General features: G+C 36.8%; 1 protein-coding gene across 1 annotated transcript in view; it reads left to right on the top strand.

The window, feature by feature from the left end:
• The window catches only part of LOC126092594 (collagen alpha chain CG42342-like), a 614,083-nt gene that overhangs the window by 280,706 nt on the left and 312,420 nt on the right, over window positions 1–20,957 (top strand). Inside the window, exon 16 of the mRNA XM_049908319.1 lies at window positions 6,556–6,582. Coding sequence (XP_049764276.1) covers window positions 6,556–6,582 — 27 coding nt within the window. The remainder of the gene's footprint in view (window positions 1–6,555; window positions 6,583–20,957) is intronic.

Here is a 20,957-nt window from a genome sequence, read left to right as displayed (position 1 = left end):
ATGGAACTGAAGTTTGGGGTTTGTCCTGCACTCCGGGATATAGATAGAATATATGTCTTTTTTTGTTTTTTAAGGGGGGGGGGAGGTTGTATAGAAGAATGGGAGGAAGTAATAAGGATACTGTGCAGTCTCTGCTATAATGAATCATGTAAAGGAATTTTCAGGACTAAGCAATCACTTACACTCTCATCTCTTAAACAAAATTTTATTTATTTGTAACGCTGGCATACATTATGACTATCACCTGGCAAAGCATAACAGAAAAAGTGCAAACAACAGCAGCTATTATATATTGTGTAATAAACATCTGAGGTAACTAAAAAAATTTAAAAGAAAGCTACTTTGAAGTGGCATTGGATGAGTTCCATACCAATAAGTAATTTTATAGTATTAAAGAATGGTTGCAGAAAAGTAAACTGTTTTCTCATCTGTAACATGTCATTTATGAGTAATCAAGATATAATGCATTTTAGTATTGTCTCCATGAAGTTATAAATAAATTCTAATGTGTGTCCGCAATCCAAAAAATATCTTGTACTTGTATATATAGAATAAATAACTGAATGACTGGGTCACAAAAGGGACTGTTAGAGTGGTTGAGATAGTTGTTGTTGTTGTGGCCTTCAGTCCTGAGACTGGTTTGATGCAGCTCTCCATGCTACTCTATCCTGTGCAAGCTTCTTCATCTCCCAGTACCTACTGCAGCCTACATCCCTCTGAATCTGCTTAGTGTATTCATCTCTTGGTCTCCCCCTACGATTTTTACCCTCCACGCTGCCCTCCAGTACTAAATTGGTGATCCCTTCATGCCTCAGAACATGTCCTACCAACCGATCCCTTCTTCTGGTCAAGTTGTGCCACTTCCATACTTTTTGTAAATCAGTGAGTGCAATGACTGTGTTAAGGTTCCACATTTTTATTATCCTGAGAATAGTTTTCAGATTAAAAATTTGCTCTGTGCATGATCTTTTTTTCTGAATCTTACTTGTACTAGCCAGTTGTATGTTGTGGTGTCTTATTCAAGAGAACTTCAGGTATAATTACTCTGACAGAATTACAATGTCATCTGTGAACCTCAAAGTTTTTATTTCTTCTCCATGGATTTTAATACCTACTCCAAATTTTTCTTTTGTTTCCTTTACTGCTTGCTCAATATACAGATTGAATAACATCGGGGAGAGGCTACAACCCTGTCTCACTCCCTTCCCAACCACTGCTTCCCTTTCATGCCCCTCGTCTCTTATAACTGCCATCTGGTTTCTGTACAAATTGTAAATAGCCTTTTGCTCCCTGTATTTTACCCCTGCCACCTTCAGAATTTGAAAGAGAATATTCCAGTCAACATTGTCAAAAGCTTTCTCTAAGTCTATAAATGCTAGAAACATAGGTTTACCTTTTCTTAATGTAGCTTCTAAAATAAGTCGTAAGGTCAGTATTGCCCCACGTGTTCCCATATTTCTACGGAATCCAAACTGATCTTCCCCACGGTCGGCTTCTACCAGTTTTTCCATTCGTCTGTAAAGAATTCGCGTTAGTTTTTTTGCAGCTGTGACTTATTAAACTGATAGTTCGGTAATTTTCACATCTATCAACGCCTGCTTTCTTAGGGATTGGAATTATTATATTCTTCTTGAAGTCTGAGGATATTTCGCCTGTCTCATACATTTTGCTCACTACATGGTAGAGTTTTGTGAGGACTGGCTCTCCCAAGGCTGTCAGTAGTTCTGATGGAATGTTGTCTACTCCCAGGCCTTGTTTCGACGTAGGTCTTTCAGTGCTCTATCAAACTCTTCACGCAGTATCATATCTCCCATTTCATCTTGATCTACATCCTCTTCCATTTCTATAACATTGCCCTCAAGTACATCGCCCTTGTATAGACCCTCTATATACTCCTTCCACCTTTCTGCTTTCCTTCTTTGCTTAGAACTGGGTTCCCACCTGAGCTCTTGATATTCATACAAGTCATTCTCTTTTCTCCAATTGTCTGTTTAATTTTCCTGTAGCCAGTATCTATCTTACCCATAGTGAGATAAGCCTCTACATCCTTACATTTGTTCTCTAGCGATGCCTGCTTAGCCATTTTGCACTTCCTGTCGATCTCATTTTTGAGACGTTTGTATTTCTTTTTGCCTGCTTCATTTACTACATTTCTATATTTTCTCCTTTCATCAATTAAATTCAATATTTCTTCTGTCACCCAAGGATATCTACTAGCCCTCGTCTTTTTACCTACTTGATCCTCTGCTGCCTTCACTACTTCATCCCTCAAAGCTACCCATTCTTCTTCTACTGTATTTCTTTCCCCCATTCCTGTCAATTGTTCCCTTATGCTCTCCCTGAAACTCTGTACAACCTCTGGTTTAGTCAGTTTATCCAGGTCCCATCTCCTTAAATTCCCACCTTTTTGCAGTTGCTTCAGTTTTAATCTACAGTTCATAACCAATAGATTGTGGTCAGAGTCCACATCTGCACCTGGAAATGTCTTACAATTTAAAACCTGGTTCCTAAATTCCTGTCTTACCATTATATAATCTATCTTATACCATTTAGTATCTCCAGGCTTTTTCCATGTATACAACCTTTTTTTATGATTCTTGAACCAAGTGTTAGCTATGATTAAGTTGTGCTCTGTGCAAAATTCCACCAGGCGGCTTCCTCTTTCTTTTCTTACCCCCAATCCATATTCACCTACTATGTTTCATACTCTCCCTTTTCATACTACCGAATTCCACTCATGGCTATTAAATTTTCGTCTCCCTTCACTATCTGAATAATTTCTTTTATTTCATCATACATTTCTTCAATGTCTTCGTCATCTGCAGAGCTAGTTGGCATATAGACTTGTACTACTGTCGTATGCGTGGGCTTCATGTCTATCTTGGCCACAACAATGCTTTCGCTGTGCTGTTTGTAGTAGCTTACCCGCATTCCTATTGTTTTATTCATTATTAAACCTACTCCTGCGTTACCCCTATTTGATTTTTTATTTATAACCCTGTATAACCCTGTATTCAGCTGACCAAAAGTCTTGTTCCTCCTTCCACTGAACTTAACTAATTCCTACTATATCCAACTTTATCCTATCCATTTCACTTTTTAAATTTCCTAACCTACCTGCCTGATTAAGGGATCTGACATTACACGCTCCGATCCGTAGAACGCCAGTTTTCTTTCTCCTGATAACGGCGTCCTCCTGAGTAGTCCCCGCCGGGAGATCCGAATGGGGTACTATTTTACCTCCAAAATATTTTACCCAAGAGGACGCCATCATCATTTATCCATACAGTAAAGATGCATGCCCTTGGGAAAAATTACGGCCGTAGTTTCCCCTTGCTTTCAGCCGTTCGCAGTACCAGCACAGCAAGGCCGTTTTGGTTAGTGTTACAAGGCCAGATCAGTCAATCATCCAGACTGTTGCCCCTGCAACTACTGAAGAGGCTGCTGCCCCTCTTCAGGAACCATACATTTGTCTGGCCTCTCAACATATACCCCTCCGTTGTGCTGTGCTGTTTGTAGTAGCTTACCCGCATAATGGAAAATAAATTAGAAGATGAGGGACATCAGAATGAATCCATTTTCTAGGAAAGTCAACAAGCTGATGATGGAAATCCAGAGCTCATAACATATGAAAAGATGAAGGAAAAGAAACCTTCAGAATGAAATAACAGACTGACAAGAAAATCTTGATATATGATGACCAACCAGTTTTCACTTTGAATGCAGAAATATCTGTGGAAAATTTATCTCAGGATTTTGAAGATTTAAAGAATAAACATTGTCATGAGAATGGACGAAGGCAATAAAAGAAGAACTGTACCTCGAACATCAACATCACTTCCAGTAAATAAGAGCTGTTGAGTGTTCAAAGTAACTGAAAATTATCCTGAAATATTGGACAGGACAAGACAGATTTAGAAACTGAGGTTGAGCATAGGTAATGGTAAATAACCATAAGGAAACATGCTCTTTGACTCACTACTTTGACTGCTATTTTTAGTTTGGTGACTTTTGTCATAGGACAAATAGATGTACAGAATACATTTCTACATGAAAGATTTGTTTATGATATTTATATCGAAGTACTTTGAGGTGTACAGAATATGGAAGGACCTGGATGTGAACTTCACAACTCCTTATATGGAGTGAACCACATTCTGAGAGCTTGGCACTTGATAATTTTGTGAAGGAAATAGGGTTTCAACACTCTAAAATTGATAAATATATGTGTTGGAAGTTTTGATGACTTAATTGTTTATGTGCCACTATATGTTAATTACATTTTGATTGTCAGGAATTGTCAAACAAACTCACAGGTTATTATGTATAAATTCATGACAACGTTTTGAATGAGAGAACTCAGTGATCCAAGTTCTTTGCAGAGTATTTCTTAATCAATGCGCTTATGACCAAACTTGCTAAATAGATTCATTATAGAAGACTGCAAACCTTGCAAAAAGCAGATGGATGTCAATACCTGGTAAGAAGATTGTGGAGACATGGTTGAATATGAATTAGGAAGGACATTCAATAAGTAACGCAACATCATTTTTTCTGAAAGCAGCTTGGTTTAATGCAGCATTATAATATACCATATTATTCTCCACTCTTTTGAATACAAAACCCTGTTTTTAATATAATCTCCATTCACTGTGATAGCCTTACACCAACTTATCTAGGAAGTCCTGTATGCTCGCATGGTACCAGTCTAATGGCTGGCATAGGAGCCAACGCTTTGCTTCAGCAATAACCTCCACATAGTGTTTGACAAAAAATTGTCATGATCAGCCTTTTAATGTGCAAGCAGGTGCACACAGATGGTTATACTGTGAAGAACCCAATGGTTGCACACCTTTGAGCACCCCAACGGTGGATGATTGTGTCAGCACTACCAACAAAGATGTCCAGTTGTGCAATGAGGTGTTTGATGTGATCCATCAATCACCTCAAATGAGAGTGTCTGCACTTTTCAACATTGCTGAAGCCACAGCCATGTGCTGCCGGCCAGCACACAGGAGATCGGATAGGTTTGCGTGACCTGGTTGTGGTGATGACAGACACTTCACCCATTGACTCACAGTCCTTTTGTTCACTGCAAGGTCTCTATAGACATTCTGTATGTGTATATGAATATCTGTGATGCTCTGGTTTTCCACAAAAAGAAACCAATAACAACTCTCTGCTTGAAACGCAGCTCCGTTACAGACACCATTTTGAAGGCTACATATAGGGACACCACCAATCAGAACTTCATGAAATTATAGGAGCTGAAGTGAGAATAGTTCTTGATGTCCCACAACAAACTCTACATTTGCTGAACCAAAACTGGGTGAGGAAGAAAAGTGAGTGTTGCATTGCTTATTGAACATCTATCGTAATTCTTTGGCAGCTCAAGCCCAGAGATCATGCATAAATCAACAATTTTAGCAGACATGAAAATATACCTATAGAAAGATGTTGAAAAGGTCTGAAGTGAATGTTTGAAATATCAAAGGGAAGCTGATATTTGTGTTACAGAAAGACAGATACAAATTCTGTTCTGTATTATGTTGATTCTAATTGGGGGAGTGAAGAGAGCAGAGTATATGCAACATGATTTATGTTTCTTTTTGGAAACACTGTATTGGACAACAAAAAGACAAACTTGTGGCCACTTCAGACAACAGAAACAGTTTTATGTTTTTTAGACAAGAGGAATTTTGTGGCCAAAGAAATGTTCTAAAGATTTTAGAACATATATGAAAACTCCAAATGTCTTTTAAGACAATCTGTTACGCTTATATCTGTTGGACTAAAAAGGGAACATTAATGACTGAACCATACTGGTATTAAGTATAATTTTGTATGACAGTTTGATAATAAAGCACAATTGGAAGTAAAGCACATCAGCTACAGAAATACAAGTGGCTCAAATATTGACAAAATCACCTGTGGGTGAAGAGTTCAGCTGGGTGTGTTTCAGGATGGGGATAATGAAATTGGGAGACAATTTGTTTGTGTGTTTTTTCTTTCCTTTTTTAAAACTGGTACTCAAGATTTTGATATCTTTTGTAGTTGTATCCTGACATCACATAGGTGTTGCTGTGGAAAAATTCAGTGGAGTTACTAAACTAGGTGGGAATGATGATATTATGGGAAGTGAGAAGGGGAAGAGACATTATAGAAGTATTGGTGCCTGACAAACTTAATAACATCATTATAATGAGAACTTATCACTTTAGGTATTCCTTTGCTTTGTAATTAGTCAGTCATTTTCATATTGTGCTGATGAGTGGATGATTTTGTAAGTACAGTTGTAAAATTAACAGTTTTTACTGGATAAACTATTATTTCTGTTTCTGTTCAGGAGTGTCAGCAGGAAATTTATGTATTTATTTATGTAGTCTTTATCCACTTACTGATAGAAGACTGTGTGCTCCTGTAATTGTGTATCTTTTCAAAAATGTAATGGAGAAATAAGTTGTAGACTTTTAAGTGTTACAGTGTTACATCTCATAAACTATAGACTGTAACGTGTCCTTTTTCTCTTTTCTCGGCACACTTGTTGAATCGCAGAAGTACAAAAAACTCAGACGGAGACAGGTAAGAGAAACTAGTTAATTCATTTTTATGTAGAGATGCAATTAGGTTAAACTAGCTGATGAATTCACTAACTTACTCTGGAATTTTAATTTAAAATAACTTATGGGAGAGCATTTATATTGTGTTGTATATGTCCAAAACATAAGTTGTACTTTAACTCATCTTAAATGTTTATGTGATATTTTCCAGCTAATATGAGAATTTTATAATTTTTAATTGCTTACATAACAACAACAACAACACAGACTATTTAATTTTGAGAAATTTTCTAGTATTCTATTTTATTTGTGGTGTCCATATCTTGTTTTCTTCCTAAGCATTTTATATACTACTGCAAAAGTAAAATAACACCAGTAAACTATGTTTATTAATATTTAATAGTAATATTGTAATTCTTCATGATTTTAAAATGTACATATGCAAGCTTATCTCAATATTGGTGAGTACAGAAGATTCATGTATTGTACACAGGATATTCATTTAAGAGAGACACCTGTAGAAACATTGCTTAAGGTCAATTTGACTAATTGCTACAAATGATTTATTTCCACACTGATTTTCATGAAGCCTCTAAACAGTATTATGCTTGTATCTGCATGCTATATTCACCACTGTTTGAAACAATTTACCTCCTTGCCCCTCAAGATCACATTGAGTTCAGATAATGTAATAGAGACAGCTTTGCTGTACATATAAAATCTTCAGCAAAAACATTTAGGAGTAGAAGTTCATAGCTATGTAGACAACATTAATAACAACAATATACTGATGAATAACTTGAAAAATTATGCAATTGAGTTTTTTTTTTATTATTTGTTAATTCTTTAATTTATGATGGTCACTCTGTATTTCGTTTTTCATAAGTGGGACCTGTTTGGCATCGCACTTCCAAAAAAAGGCACACTGAAACAAATCCCCAATGTAAATTGTTTAGGAAATGTTCAGTTATGTACTGCTGTGGAAAACCAAGGAGAAATGTCCATTGTTCACATGCCCAGGAGCAGTTCTGAATGATGCATTACAGTGTCAAACTGGTTATGAATGCCAGTCAGTACCTTGTGGAACTTTGCATAACATTTGGAACCTCTTCCTCTTTCATGCATATGGGCTGTCAGTAGTCCAATAAATACTGAAATTACATAACTATCCTTCAAAATTAAATTTGTTTCAAGAATTTTTGTAGAACCTCCCTTCTGCACCTACCAACACATTCACCATGCTTTTGGGACAGCATAGACATCCTGTTTTATTGACTTAATACAAGAGTCCTCATATAAAGAAGGCTTACAGTCAATGAAAATTCTACTGCCTAACAGTGGCATATTCTAACAGTATATATTTCATTTAATTGAATCGAGGAGACAAAATTATGTAATTGATGTGGGAACAATCCTGTTTAATTTTGACTCAAAAAATGAAATGAATTCCTTTCAACTTACACTTCCATAATGACATTTATCCAGCAAATATGAAGAGGGCAAGGAAGATGGGCCAAAGCACAGTGCCCATTTTCTTTCAAGTTAGTGGATACTTACCAATATCGAGCACATCTTTCTTCTCTGCTTTTTGACCACTAATTACAACAGTCCACTTTTAAAACTTCATTTTTGTACACAAATTTTGTGCTTGGAGGAACAACAAGTGGACTGTTCTTATTAGCAGCCAAACAGCTGTGGAAAAAGACATTCTCAGTTCTCAAATAATACCTGCTGGCCTCCTGTGTGACTTTGTGTTGCAGGTTAAACTAAAAAATACTGAGATATAATTATAAAAGCACTTGACAGTAAGATAGTAACTGCAGCTTTGTATATTGGGATTTGAATTTACATGATTTTTCAAAATGACAAAGCAGAAGATGGCAAAAGCTGAATTGCATAAGATCTTGTACTGTCATGACAGCATATCGACATACTAGGAGGCCAGCTGCTCTCCTCTTTCCACCCTTGTTTGTCTTGAAAAATCCTAGCTCTAGACATTTCTATGCCCACTAGGCAATTATATCTAGAACCATGCACTTTCTTTCTGTTCTCATAAAGAAAAGAAATCATCCACAAAAATGAATTTGAGTCTCTGTAATCAGATTTATCTGGATACTGGGTGTTCTTGATAAATCTCCCAGGAAGACACACTGTGAGGTCTCCAAGTTGCACTATAGTATACATTCTAGTATACATTGTGAAGCAAATTATTCGAGGATATGTAAAATTATATCTTTGCAAAAGCAGGAATTTGAATTAATTTCTTAAACCTTCAGAGTGACCCTCATATTTGGATTACATAAGCTTGTTCATGCTTTTTAGAACTGCTTAATTTATGTAACTAACATTAAAGACACTTACTGTAGTGAGATGAGCACATTTAGGCATTCTTAAGGGCACAGAAATGCAGAGTGATAGATCAGTTTGCTAGTTATATAATTCACTGAAATTCTGACTTAATATCATTAAATAATATCACTTTTCACTATTTATGTTCATCATTTGCCTATTTATGAATAATTAGTGGAATATATATATCATTTACTCAAAAACATTGTACAAATGTACAGTAATACAGTGTGTTGACAGCAGTAATATGATTTTTAGAATTTAGGTACTTTTACTCTATTGTGAAATACTGCCAGCATGAAGATTAAAATACATGAACTGTCCTTTTATCAATTAGAGAACTGAGCAATTTTTATAAGTGCACTCTGTTCTTTTGTACATTTACAAATTATCCTCATGCTAGTGAGTAGCAAAAAGTAAACTGTAATTATTTAAGAAAGGGAGTGAATAAAAACAAACACCAATGAAAATAGTGTTTATTGTATTTGGAGGGGGAGGGGGGGGGATATGGAAACATCAAAAACTAACACATGCCTAATACATCATAGGAAAAACCAATAAAACCAATTGGTTCCAAAACAGCTTCCAGTCAGCTGGGAATGGATAAATAGAGGTCCTGTGTGGTTTCCAGAGGAATCTTATACCATGCTTGTTGCAGAATAGAGGGAAGTTCAGGTAATGATAATGGAGGTGCATAATAATCATGCCCTCTTCTCTTCATAGTAGACCACAAGGGCTAAATAACATTGAGATTTGGTGATTTTGATGGCCAGGGCATGTTTGACAGTTCATCCTCATGCTCACAAAACCAGTGCTGGAAAATGTGAGCTTTGTTAACAGAGGCCCTGTCATCTTGGAACACAGCATCACCATTTTGAAACAAATTTTGTTCCATTGCACCTGATCAACCAAAATGGTATCATAATCCCTGACAGCCGTCTGGCCTTGCACAGTAACTATGGAGCCCATGGAATACCATGATATGGCTCCCAAATTGTCAGCAAACACATGCCATGTTTCACTCTTGGCAACACGCAGTCTGCATTGTAAGCCAGATGTAAACTCAGCCAGAAGTTAGAAACAGTGTGTAGCAAGATTCATTTCATCAAAAGACTCTCTTCTATTGCCCCATAGTCTAGGTTTCATGGTTTTGGCACCATATTTTCCTATTACCAGCATTTGTGTTACTGATGTGTGGTTTTGGAGTTCCAGCTCACCCTGCAATTCTGAGCTTGAGGAGTTCCCTTCATGGTTAGTTTGGTGCTGGGTTCATGAGTGCAACATTCAGTTCTATAACAAATTTTGCAGCTAACATCCTCTTATTTTTCAAACCAATCCTCTTCAAGGACAATTTGTCAGGATCACTCAGCACACACTTTCATTTACATTGTGATGTAGCAGGTGATATTTTCCCACTTTCCATGTATTTGGTGTAAATCTATGATATGGTGTCTCTTTAAACACCAAACATTTCAGTTACCTTTGTTACTGAAGCATCCACTATACAAACATCATGAATTTGCTCATGTTTGATCTCACTTAGCTCCAGCAAAATGCACTCACAACTACAAAGAAGAAGCTGTTTCTTGATTGTAAAGTAACAGTTCTCTTGATTTGCTACTTTATTCTTTTCATGAGTTATCCAGTCACACTTAATGGCCACTTGCTTCAGTCTCTATTGTGAACATTTTCATGTGCTTAACTGGCCTTTCTTTCCAGAAGTATTCTGATCAGTTTGATTGGGCACAACATGACTTCCTCTTGCACACCAGCCTCTTCGTATCAGATTGACACTTACACCCAATATCCCTGATTATTTATTGAACATATTGCAAACTCTCTCTTCACCTACAGTTTCTTGCCCTCTACAGCTCTCTCTACAACCATGGAAGCTATTCCTTGATGTTGTTATACATACTCTTCACAAGTTCCCTCTTCTAGTGAGCATTTTCTGTATATTCCTTTCCTCGGTGGTTTAACAGAGAACCTCTTCATTTCATATCTTATGAGTGTTCTTAATCTTTAGGATGCTTCTGCAACACCATGTCTCATGTGCTTTGATTCACTTTTTTCCAGTTTTCTTACAGTCCTTCATTCCCTTCTATACATGGCTGCACTCCAGATGTACAGTCTCAGATATTTCTTTCTCAGATTTGTCCTATGTTTGACACTAGTAGATCCTCCTTGCTTTGTATCGCGTGCATCCTTGTAATTCAAAGGTTAAAAAGTGGTGTCTCTTTGTCTATTGGCCCTAATTTTGGTATTAAGTTTTTATCACCAACCTCATTTCTGCTACTCAGCATGACTTGCGTTCCTTTTTTTATTTCACTCGCGAATAATATTTTTCAAGTCTTTACCATCTACAGGGTTATATACTTGTATTTTTTCAAAAAGTCTCAAAATCCTACACATTGGCTTGAATAATCAGTTGGCTGTCATTTCCATCAGTGATTTTAGAAATTTGTGTTGTTTGTTCACAAGTCTTCCAAAGTTCTGAGTTCTCTCAAACTCTTAACTCTGATACTGGAGTCCATATGTCTTCCATACTGACAGCCATTTATTGTCAGCAGAGTTCCTGCCTTTGTATTGGCTTTCAGTGTACACTTTCTTACACTTACGACTCCACTCTTAATGTTAATGTAGTTGCTATTAACTTCACTGAAAGTTATTTTTACATCTCTGTATGGAAGGTCCTCTCTTAAAATAACTGCCACAGTTTTGTTCATTTATTTGTATTGTATAAAAACTAAATTTACTGTTTTACCACTCATTACAAAATTACTGCAGGAAATACAAGTTTTCTGAGTGCAAAACAACTGTTAGGGCAATTAGGTTCCTTGTTCTGTGATTGACACATACTGGATTAAATGAGATTTAGTTTTGAAATACTACAATGAAACTGTTTATCTGTACCCAATTGTTACTGCTGCAGTTATGTCCTATGTTGTGAATTTGAACTTTTGATTAGGATGTTTGTGTCATTAATATGCTAATTTTGCCTATTTATTTACTGACATAGGGAGCATGTCATTGCAAATTAAGTAAACAGATGTGTATGGATTGAACATGAAAGAGTTCATACACAATATTTTCTTGACTTGCTGAACTGTGTAGGGTAACAACTCTTTTGTATTCTGTTATTTTGTAAGAGTTTAAATCAGCAAGTAATAGGCCAGTGATGCATTTTATGAAAGATTTTCCAGTGAAATTTATAGTTGACAAAACAAGAATCTGGGCCATAGAAGATCTCTATGAGGTGTTTTTAATCTTCTTTTCTTGATGAATGAATTTACTTTTCTCCTTGTAAGTCTAAGTTATTGTAAAAAATGAACTAATTTTGTGAGCATACAGTATGTTAAAAGAAATTTCTGTATTTGCCAGGGTGACATGTGTTCTGTTGACATTTTCTACAGTGTGCATTGTGGCCCATGCTGAAACAGTTTGTAATGCTCTGGACGACTTACAGTGGTGAAGTATGAGTGCAAAATCCCACTTCTTTAACAATACGACTTACTTGAGATGGTCAGCCGACTTTCCCTGTTGGTTAGCTTGCTGCTGCAACCTCTTTTTCTCTTCTTCTCCAAATTATATCTGCTGGGAACAGGAATTTCTCAAGACTCTGCGGGCTTTCAAATAATAAATGATGATGTGATGGTGTGGTGGCCCTCAACTACATACCCTCCAACTCAGAGTTGAAATATTAAAAGTTTTGGCTGGTTTCATTGTCTAGGGGCTGGCATACATAGTTGCCACATTACAAGCCAAATACTGCTGAGTTTACAGTATACAATATGAATAGACACATGAATCGAATAGTCAAAAGTTCCTATCACTCAGCAATTGCAAATTTAACATAGAAATTTTGCAATTAAATTAAATCTGCAGGCACTATCTTAACAACTTTAAATGAAGAGTATGATAGTAGAAGTACTTTTGAGAATGTGGTATATTTCTGTAAAACACTTATTGGTGTCAATGGTCCAGCAATTAAATAAAATATAAGTTGAATAACAGGGAAACAATAGATTCCTACTGCACGTAATTAGTTATGAATGACAACATAGCTCTTGAGATATTCACTTCTCAACACATACTACATCTCCACTGTAGAAACTTTGGAAATCTCACTTCAGAAGTCTGCACTCTGAAGTATTTCTATCTCTCGCGACCACATGCAAACTGCTCCACACTCCAAGTCTCTCTCGCCACCGTGCATGCCTCACCCCATACTATCCCCAACTCCCCATGTTCTCTATGCCGTACCCATCTCACGCCGCCCTGTTCTGAACCTCCATTCACTTCGGTAGTTGCCTCCCTTAGTAACGAGCGCTGTGATTGGCGATAGTGCTCCCATCATGTCTCCAAGCCAATGCAAACTCACACACATTTTGAAACACATTTGAAATACTCTAACACACATTATTAGATACATAAACAAATTAAATAAACATATATCAAAGGAATAGAACAAAAGGTAGGCCAGTAGGCTAATGTCTCTGTGATTTCTAAAACACAGTAAATATTTATCCAATTTCTTCATGAATAGTATATCTCAGATGTAAATAAATACATAGAAGAATAAAAATATTTATAAGCATGCTACTATCATTTTTTCATGTAACTGTTTAGTACTTATGGCCTGACGCGATTGATAGTAATCGGCCACTTTGACCTCCAATAACTCATGTACTATTCAAGTTACATGCCAGTAATTCATACTAATTTAGGTTTACACTAATGGCTTTCTAAAGACATGTCAATCAATGAAATCAGATGAGTCGTTTAGATTTTGGAAATTTGTTGCTGGGTGTTATTTGTATAATTTACAGTCAGATACTAAACTTTAAACTAATAAAGATATTGAAAATCTGATTACACCATCAGAATCATCGTGCAAATAATGGAAATGTGCATGTTTCTTACTAAGTTATCATTATTCCTCTGGCTGTTATTAATTTCTATATGAACAGTGAATTGTCTGCTATTAATGTTTCACAAAGTCCGCCATCTTTGACACTCCCAGCATGTCTCCTTCATCGTCACAGTGTCACCATGGAATTCCCAGCCATGTGGTTGGACCACACTCTGGGCTACCCCTCTTTCTAAGCTAACGTTTGGCACCACGTGGTTCCTGCTGGTCCACGACCTGCCAAGAGGCCTCAGTGCAGCCATGCCAACTCCAGACTTAGAATATTTTCAAGGCACCACAACTCACCCGTTACATCACAACTCTTTCTACTTATAAAAATAAACACTCGTACACAGTTTCTTTTGCTTCACTTCATAACATATATTTGAACATCAAACGTTTACAAAACTCCTTCTCCACATAAACAAACACTATCAAGTAAGCCTCTTCACATGTCCAAATGTTAAAAACAGAGTTCATTTAAACATAAGAAAAGGTTGGCTTAATAACGAAGTCCATTTTCATTCTTAATCTGAATACTTGTTTTATCCATTCCAAGTCCAAAAAGAGCATTAATTAAGTCTTTTTTCCAACTCCATTGTTATTTTTTTCTCCACTACAATAGTCAAAGTTATAAAACAGCACAGAATACATAAACACTCCTTGTTCTTTCGCTACAGCTTCCATGGCGCGACCAGCAAACACTTGTCGATGCTGTTTGACTACCATGTCTATAGTCGTCTCACGATAAACTTCAAACCTGCACACACAGACAGATGATGCACAATAAATAGGCTCTCTCTCACTTATATTTAAAATGTTGTGTGTTCAAGATGGTAGAAGGCCGAGTGGTTCTAGAATTTATGCAGAAATTCTCAAAACACTACAAATTGTCTGCTTAACTTGCCTCCCTCTAGAGCACCCATTTGCCAGCAGAGAGATGAAGTCAGTTGCAAATGAGTTAAACATATATTTATTTAAATTTATTTTGCATGTTGCTCATTATAAGACGACATTCATAAATATCTCATTCGTGCCTTCTAGATATGATTTCATAATCTTTAACTGAAACTGAAACTATCAGTATATTTTTGATGAATGAGTGTAAACATTAGTATAAGGGGTGATCAAGAAGTTTCCATTTGATGAGTTTGGTGCAGCATAGATAGGTGTATACCTACTAATAAGTTACAGGTACTGTTGCCCAGTACAAGTTGTTTGATGAACTGTAACAAACCATTAGGGACTTAGACTTCCTTCAGTGTATTTATTTGAAATTAGATTAATTTTGTTCTTAATAAATCAGCTGTATGACTCCTTTGTACTCTTCCAATGTTCTCCTCCACAGTAGACCAGTGGTTATGGGCTGTGTTTGATTTCTTACAATATTGTTCTTAGGCAGAAATATAGTGCTTATTCTCCATGTGGCAATTATGTATGGAAGTGGATGTAATTATTCATTTGCACAATTTATATTTAACAAAACATTTATTTTACAAGGCCTGCCCAGACAGTAATAACACCACATTTTTTTCTCAGCCGAAATCAATTCTATGAATGAAAAATGTTACATATGTATTATTTGAAGTCTCCTGAGTGAGTGCACCAATTTTCTGTCACTTCTGACAGATAGCGTAGCTGCAGGATGGTTTCCAAATAGCATCTGTATGTGATGTACATTACAAGCAACATTCTGTCATTGGATTTCTCAGTGCAGAGAAAGAAACTGTGACGAATATTCACAAACACTTGTGCAAAGTCTCTGGAGCATCTGCTGTTGACAGAAGTACAGGTAGTTGCTGGGCATGGAGGGTGTGGTCATCAAAGGATTGGTACTGACAGGCATACACATCCTTGTTTCACACTGGAGGAAGACCATAGAACGGGTTGGAGATTACATGGAAAAATAGGACCTTTCATCTGTGTAATTCTCATTATGTTCAACAAAGAATTGTTGAAGGAAAAAAATGTGGTCATTACTTTCTGGACAACCCTCATATCATCTTTAAAATAGAGTCCACCAGACTTAATGCACCTGTTTCAGTTGTTGTCCAAAGCTATAGTGCACATTACCTCCAGCAGTTTTGTATCACTTCTTCTAACTGGCAAGCTTCCCTTTTTGACATATTTTCATTCTAAACAGCCTGCAAAGAACAGGGATCAAATCCAGTGAGTGTGGTGTTCTAAAACCATTTTCATTTTAGTTTTGGCTAACACCTGACTGACAATAAATACCAAGATAATTGTTATGATGGAGCATCCATTCCTTTGATCAACATAGCATGGGCAATTTTTTCCTCTGCATTGCTTCACACAGTTATTTTAGCGCTTGGAGATAGGTAATGGTGGTTAACTGTGGTGCATGTGTAAACAAACTTGACTATCCCCCTTCAAGTTGAAAACTCCAATGAACATTGTTCTCTTGTTGATTTGGTTTGCCTTCTTCATATGAGGTAATGCAGCTGTATGTACAATGCTACCTTCTAAAGAATTGTGATAGTTTATATTGCTGATTTTCATAACAAAGAATGATATTTGCTCTTGATACACTATTCTGCCATGCCTGCAACTGCAAACCCAGCAGCATTTATGAAAGCAAGCACTCCAATCTAACTGATGTGCCTACATGGATACATTTGATTAATTTAAAACAGTGCGAGTAGAGGCAACCAATTTTGAGAACCTTTCACTACAATTCTTCAGCCTACATATAGGATTATTCATTACTTATGGTCTTTCATCATACTTCACAGCAATTGGATGTATCTCTCCTCTCCCCCACTTCTCTGCCTTCCCCATCCTCAACAACTGTTGTTGCCAGTAGCTTGCTGCACCAATTTACATGGTTATACAGAAAGTGACATGGTTTAACAATAAGCATTCAGTATTTTAGAGATCACAGAACCATTTCTTTCATCACAATGCTGAATGCACTTTGAAAGTTATTTGACAATCTGCCCATTATCTTCTACAAAACATCCAGAGAGCAGATTAGAAATAACTATGAGGTATTGTAAATTATGTAATCAGAAAGGCCAAATATTTTGTGCAGAGAGAACTAGCAGATCAAACAGAGCAGTGATAATTTTTCAGAACATCATTAAAAATGGCACAGATATGGGAATAGAATAAAATCGTGCACAGACATCTTATTTCTTCATTATGAGGACAGAGAAATAATTTGACAGACTTTTCCAGTGAATTCAATTAGTTTTCTTTCATTCCCACCCATCTTTGCTCACAGTTTTTCTGCACATCATTAGTATCATTTTCCCTGAGAACCTTTTCTAGTTAAAGCCAATGAGTATCAAACTGCCTTCAAACAACTGTATTCTGACACTGACACAAGAAATCTTCCATGTGTCAGATACTCTTTCCTGCTGTAATATGCATATGTATGCTGTCTAAATGAATTTTCATGAATCCTGTCAGTAAGTGTTACATGACAGAATCTCTTTCTTTTCTATCCTTTCATTAAAAGAACAGAGTCTATAGCTTAATTTATAGTCACTTTCTCATTTGTGACACTCTCCACACTGTAGCTGTAGAGGTATACATTAAACCTACCATTATGTCAATTGCTTTACTGATACATATCAAAGAACCACCATTGTCACTTTTCTTTTCAAAAGTAAACAGGTAATCTGCTTAGAATTTTCCATGCTTTGCTTGTCAACATAGTTTCTTTTTCAAACCTCACCTTTCCTGCCCTTCAAGAAGCCACTTTTCTATGATGAATACCATTAAACTCTCTGGAGAGTATACATTCTATGAAAACTGATGCTATGTTTTTCCTGACCCATAGTTGTTTAGTGTTACTATACTGTGTAGTTCAGTTCTGTTTTCTGCTTGTGGCTCAGTATACTTACACATGCCCATTATGCATTTCTGATTTTCCCAAACTTTTGATGGCAGTTCATGCCTTCATATTAGTTGGGACTTGATTATTTTGTGTAGACCAGGCCTGGCAAAGCGTGGCATGTGAGCAATTCCCCCTCAAGCAAGTGCTTCTCCCCTCTGACTCGACTCATGTGGCGCTGCCACAGCCTTGCAATAGCCACTCTGGTGAATTGCATGGATGAATGTCAGTTATTGTGGATTGTGAGCCCTACCTATGCTCTGTACTTAAATGTCCAAGGGCAGGAACTAGAACTTAGATTTTTATTCCTTTTCTTCTCTTTTTTCTCAATCTTATATTGAGGCATATGGTATTTAGGCTAGATTTATTTAACTTGGTCTTGACAAGTTCTGCAATATCAAATTTAGTTTGCTTTGTAGTGAAAAGAAATTGGATGTTCCAAAGACTCATTGGTCACTGCATTACGATGAGTAGATATAAGGTACTCCACGGCAGAAAATATATTGACACAAGTGTGGGATGATCTAGAAAAATATTTTGTTTTAAAAGTGAAATCTGTGAGTTTCTGGTACTGATCTTGTGGCCTGACACCAGAATAAATTAATATACATAAACATATCAGAAAAAGTGTCTTACTTTTCTTACAAACAGAATTTAACTTTATTTGAATGATTTGTAATATCGGTTAGAAATGGTAATTCTGATAAAAAGCATCCTTCAGCTTATTTTCAAATTCTCTAGTATCCTATTTTACTTTTTCATTAAAAAACTTGAAAAGTTATTTTCTGGTTGGGGGGGGGGGGGGGGTAGCGGGGGGTAGGGGGGTGGGGGAACATTTTGCCGCATATGAATAAACAAATTTCCAAGTGAAGAAGTATGTCTCCACATTCCAGGTGAACTTCAGTGAAAAACTGATTACCTTTTTGATGACAGAATGATCAATTTCCTCCACATGTGATGTTCATAATTTTCGTTACACATTTCATTGTGGACAGCATTCTGACACTTTTCCCACATAGTGCTCCTTAATGAACAATCCAACGATAAGTTAAACAATTTATTCCTCTCTCTCTCTTTTTAGTATGTCATCTCTGAAGTGTTTATAATTTTTGGTAGTTTTAAGTGTACTGCGAAAATTGCAGGTTTCTTTAAGACTTAACTGGTTCAGGTAACTCGCGTAACTCTTTCCTCGGCTTCTCCATTAAAGCACACCACTCATCAAGAAAGAATGATCTGTGTGTTTGTTCATGGAAGGAAGACAAATGTCCAGTGAGATTACTACCTTTGTTCCAACTTCAGTATTTTGTACACATACAATATAGAGATTTCTTATAAGAACTGTGTACGAAACACAATCTCCCACTCCTCGCTGAAAACATAGTTTTCAGTATTCTTTCTTTTCAACCCACCATGGTAGCCAAGAGCACTAATGCACTACTTCCTGGACTCAGCTAGGCGTGCCAGCCCCGGATCAAATCCACCTGGCGGATTAACAATGAGGGCCAGTACTCCCGCCAGGCTGGATATGATTTTTAGGTGGTTTTCCACATCCCCCTAGGTGAAAACTGGGGTAGTCCCCACGTTCTGCCTCAGTTACATGACTCACAGACATTTGAAAACATTCACACTATTTCATGGCTTACACTAGACACAGATACCTGGGGTACACTAATTCCATCCCGGGCGGTTCGGGATGATGACAGGAAGGGCATGCAGCCACCCTCTACCACTAACACTGCCAGATCCATAGTAACATGGCTGACCCCCCGTTGAAGCGGGACAAAGGCCCAAAGGAAATGATAAAATGATGATTTCTTTTCAATATTCTTGAGAACTGTAATAGAAAACTAGCCGCTGTACTAACCAAAATTACAACCTGAATGATAGCACAATATTAAAGAGAGTAAACCAGGAGAAACACCAAGAGCAAGCAGACTAAATCAGCGATGCCTCTTGGAAGTGAGACAGTGAATGAAGATACAAGAAAGCCTCTGCCTTGAGGAACCAATTGAAGAGACACTGCCCCATGTGATTGGTGCTGAACAAGCGAACTGTAGGCTGTGATGAGATTGTGATGACACCGTGCAGGTGTAATTGCAGGGGAAAGCACTCACTGGAGGGGAATGGCTTGCAGGCCACCCTTTGCCAGACTTGGTGTAGACAAAACCTGAACATTTTTTTGCAATGTTGAATTTTATTTTGTGTGATTAGTAGTAATTTATGGGCCCACTGATCTAGTGGTTAAACATGTGCCTGGAAAGTTAGAGGTCATGGGATTGAATTCCCATGAAACTGTGAAAATTTTTCAGTCTGCTTTTAACCTAACTTCATCTCCCAGTGAAGATATGTCAGGGACTATACGGAATAGGGTCATGCAAATCACCAAAGTGGTGTCCAACCACATGAGATTATTATTATTACTATTTGGTGCAGTTCGACTATATCGGAAATTGCAAAGCTGTTTGAATCATCAGAATTTCCAAGTTACCCTCATTTTTTCTCCATAGATTATTTTTCTTTCTTCAGTCCACTTTGTCTCTGGTTTTTTGGTAAGTTAATTCTCAGGCAGCTCTTCCTGTCTGCTACCATTTCAGCACATTCACCAACATATTCAGATCAAACTTTGTTTCTCAAACTACAGCAGTTACTACTGGAAGTTATGTGTACAAATCCAACATCCAATTCTCAATATAATATAATCTTTGGAAAATCAACATATCATATGTTCTACTCTTGTGTACAGTGATCCTTAATTATAAAGTTGTTTTAACATTTGGAACATCACAAGTCCACAAACAATCTGTTTTATGTAAAAGATTCCATTTGAGAGAGTGTATAACAAGTTTTCTCTTGTCTCATGATGTAATAGACATTGTCATGGCTGCTCCTCCTTTATGGCTCACATCATATTGTCAAGGCAGGATCTGATGACACAGAATAAACTGCCCAACCGGTAGGTACTACATATGCGGTGTGGTGTTTATCGCTGTCCTGGCATGGGTATGGGTGACGTTGACTCATTTCATGATACATGCACATAAGCAAAATGTACATCCAACCAGTAGATTATCTACTTTATTACAAAAATAAACTTTTTATAGTGATGATAATCATTTGTCAGTTTCAAAAATGCTTGTGCTACACATCAATTCACAAGAGTGATATGTTACATTACAGGGTTTCCAATAGTTACAAGATTATTATGTTATATAGTCTTAATAATAAGAAGTGTATGGTGGCTAATAATGTTTTGTTTAAGTATACTGTGTTAAAAGCAGAA

The sequence above is a fragment of the Schistocerca cancellata genome, chromosome 1 (assembly GCF_023864275.1).
Source record: "Schistocerca cancellata isolate TAMUIC-IGC-003103 chromosome 1, iqSchCanc2.1, whole genome shotgun sequence".
Taxonomy (NCBI): Eukaryota; Metazoa; Arthropoda; class Insecta; order Orthoptera; family Acrididae; genus Schistocerca; species Schistocerca cancellata.
The sequence above is the reverse complement of the archived record's forward strand: the minus strand, read 5'-3'. Positions and strand labels throughout refer to the sequence as shown.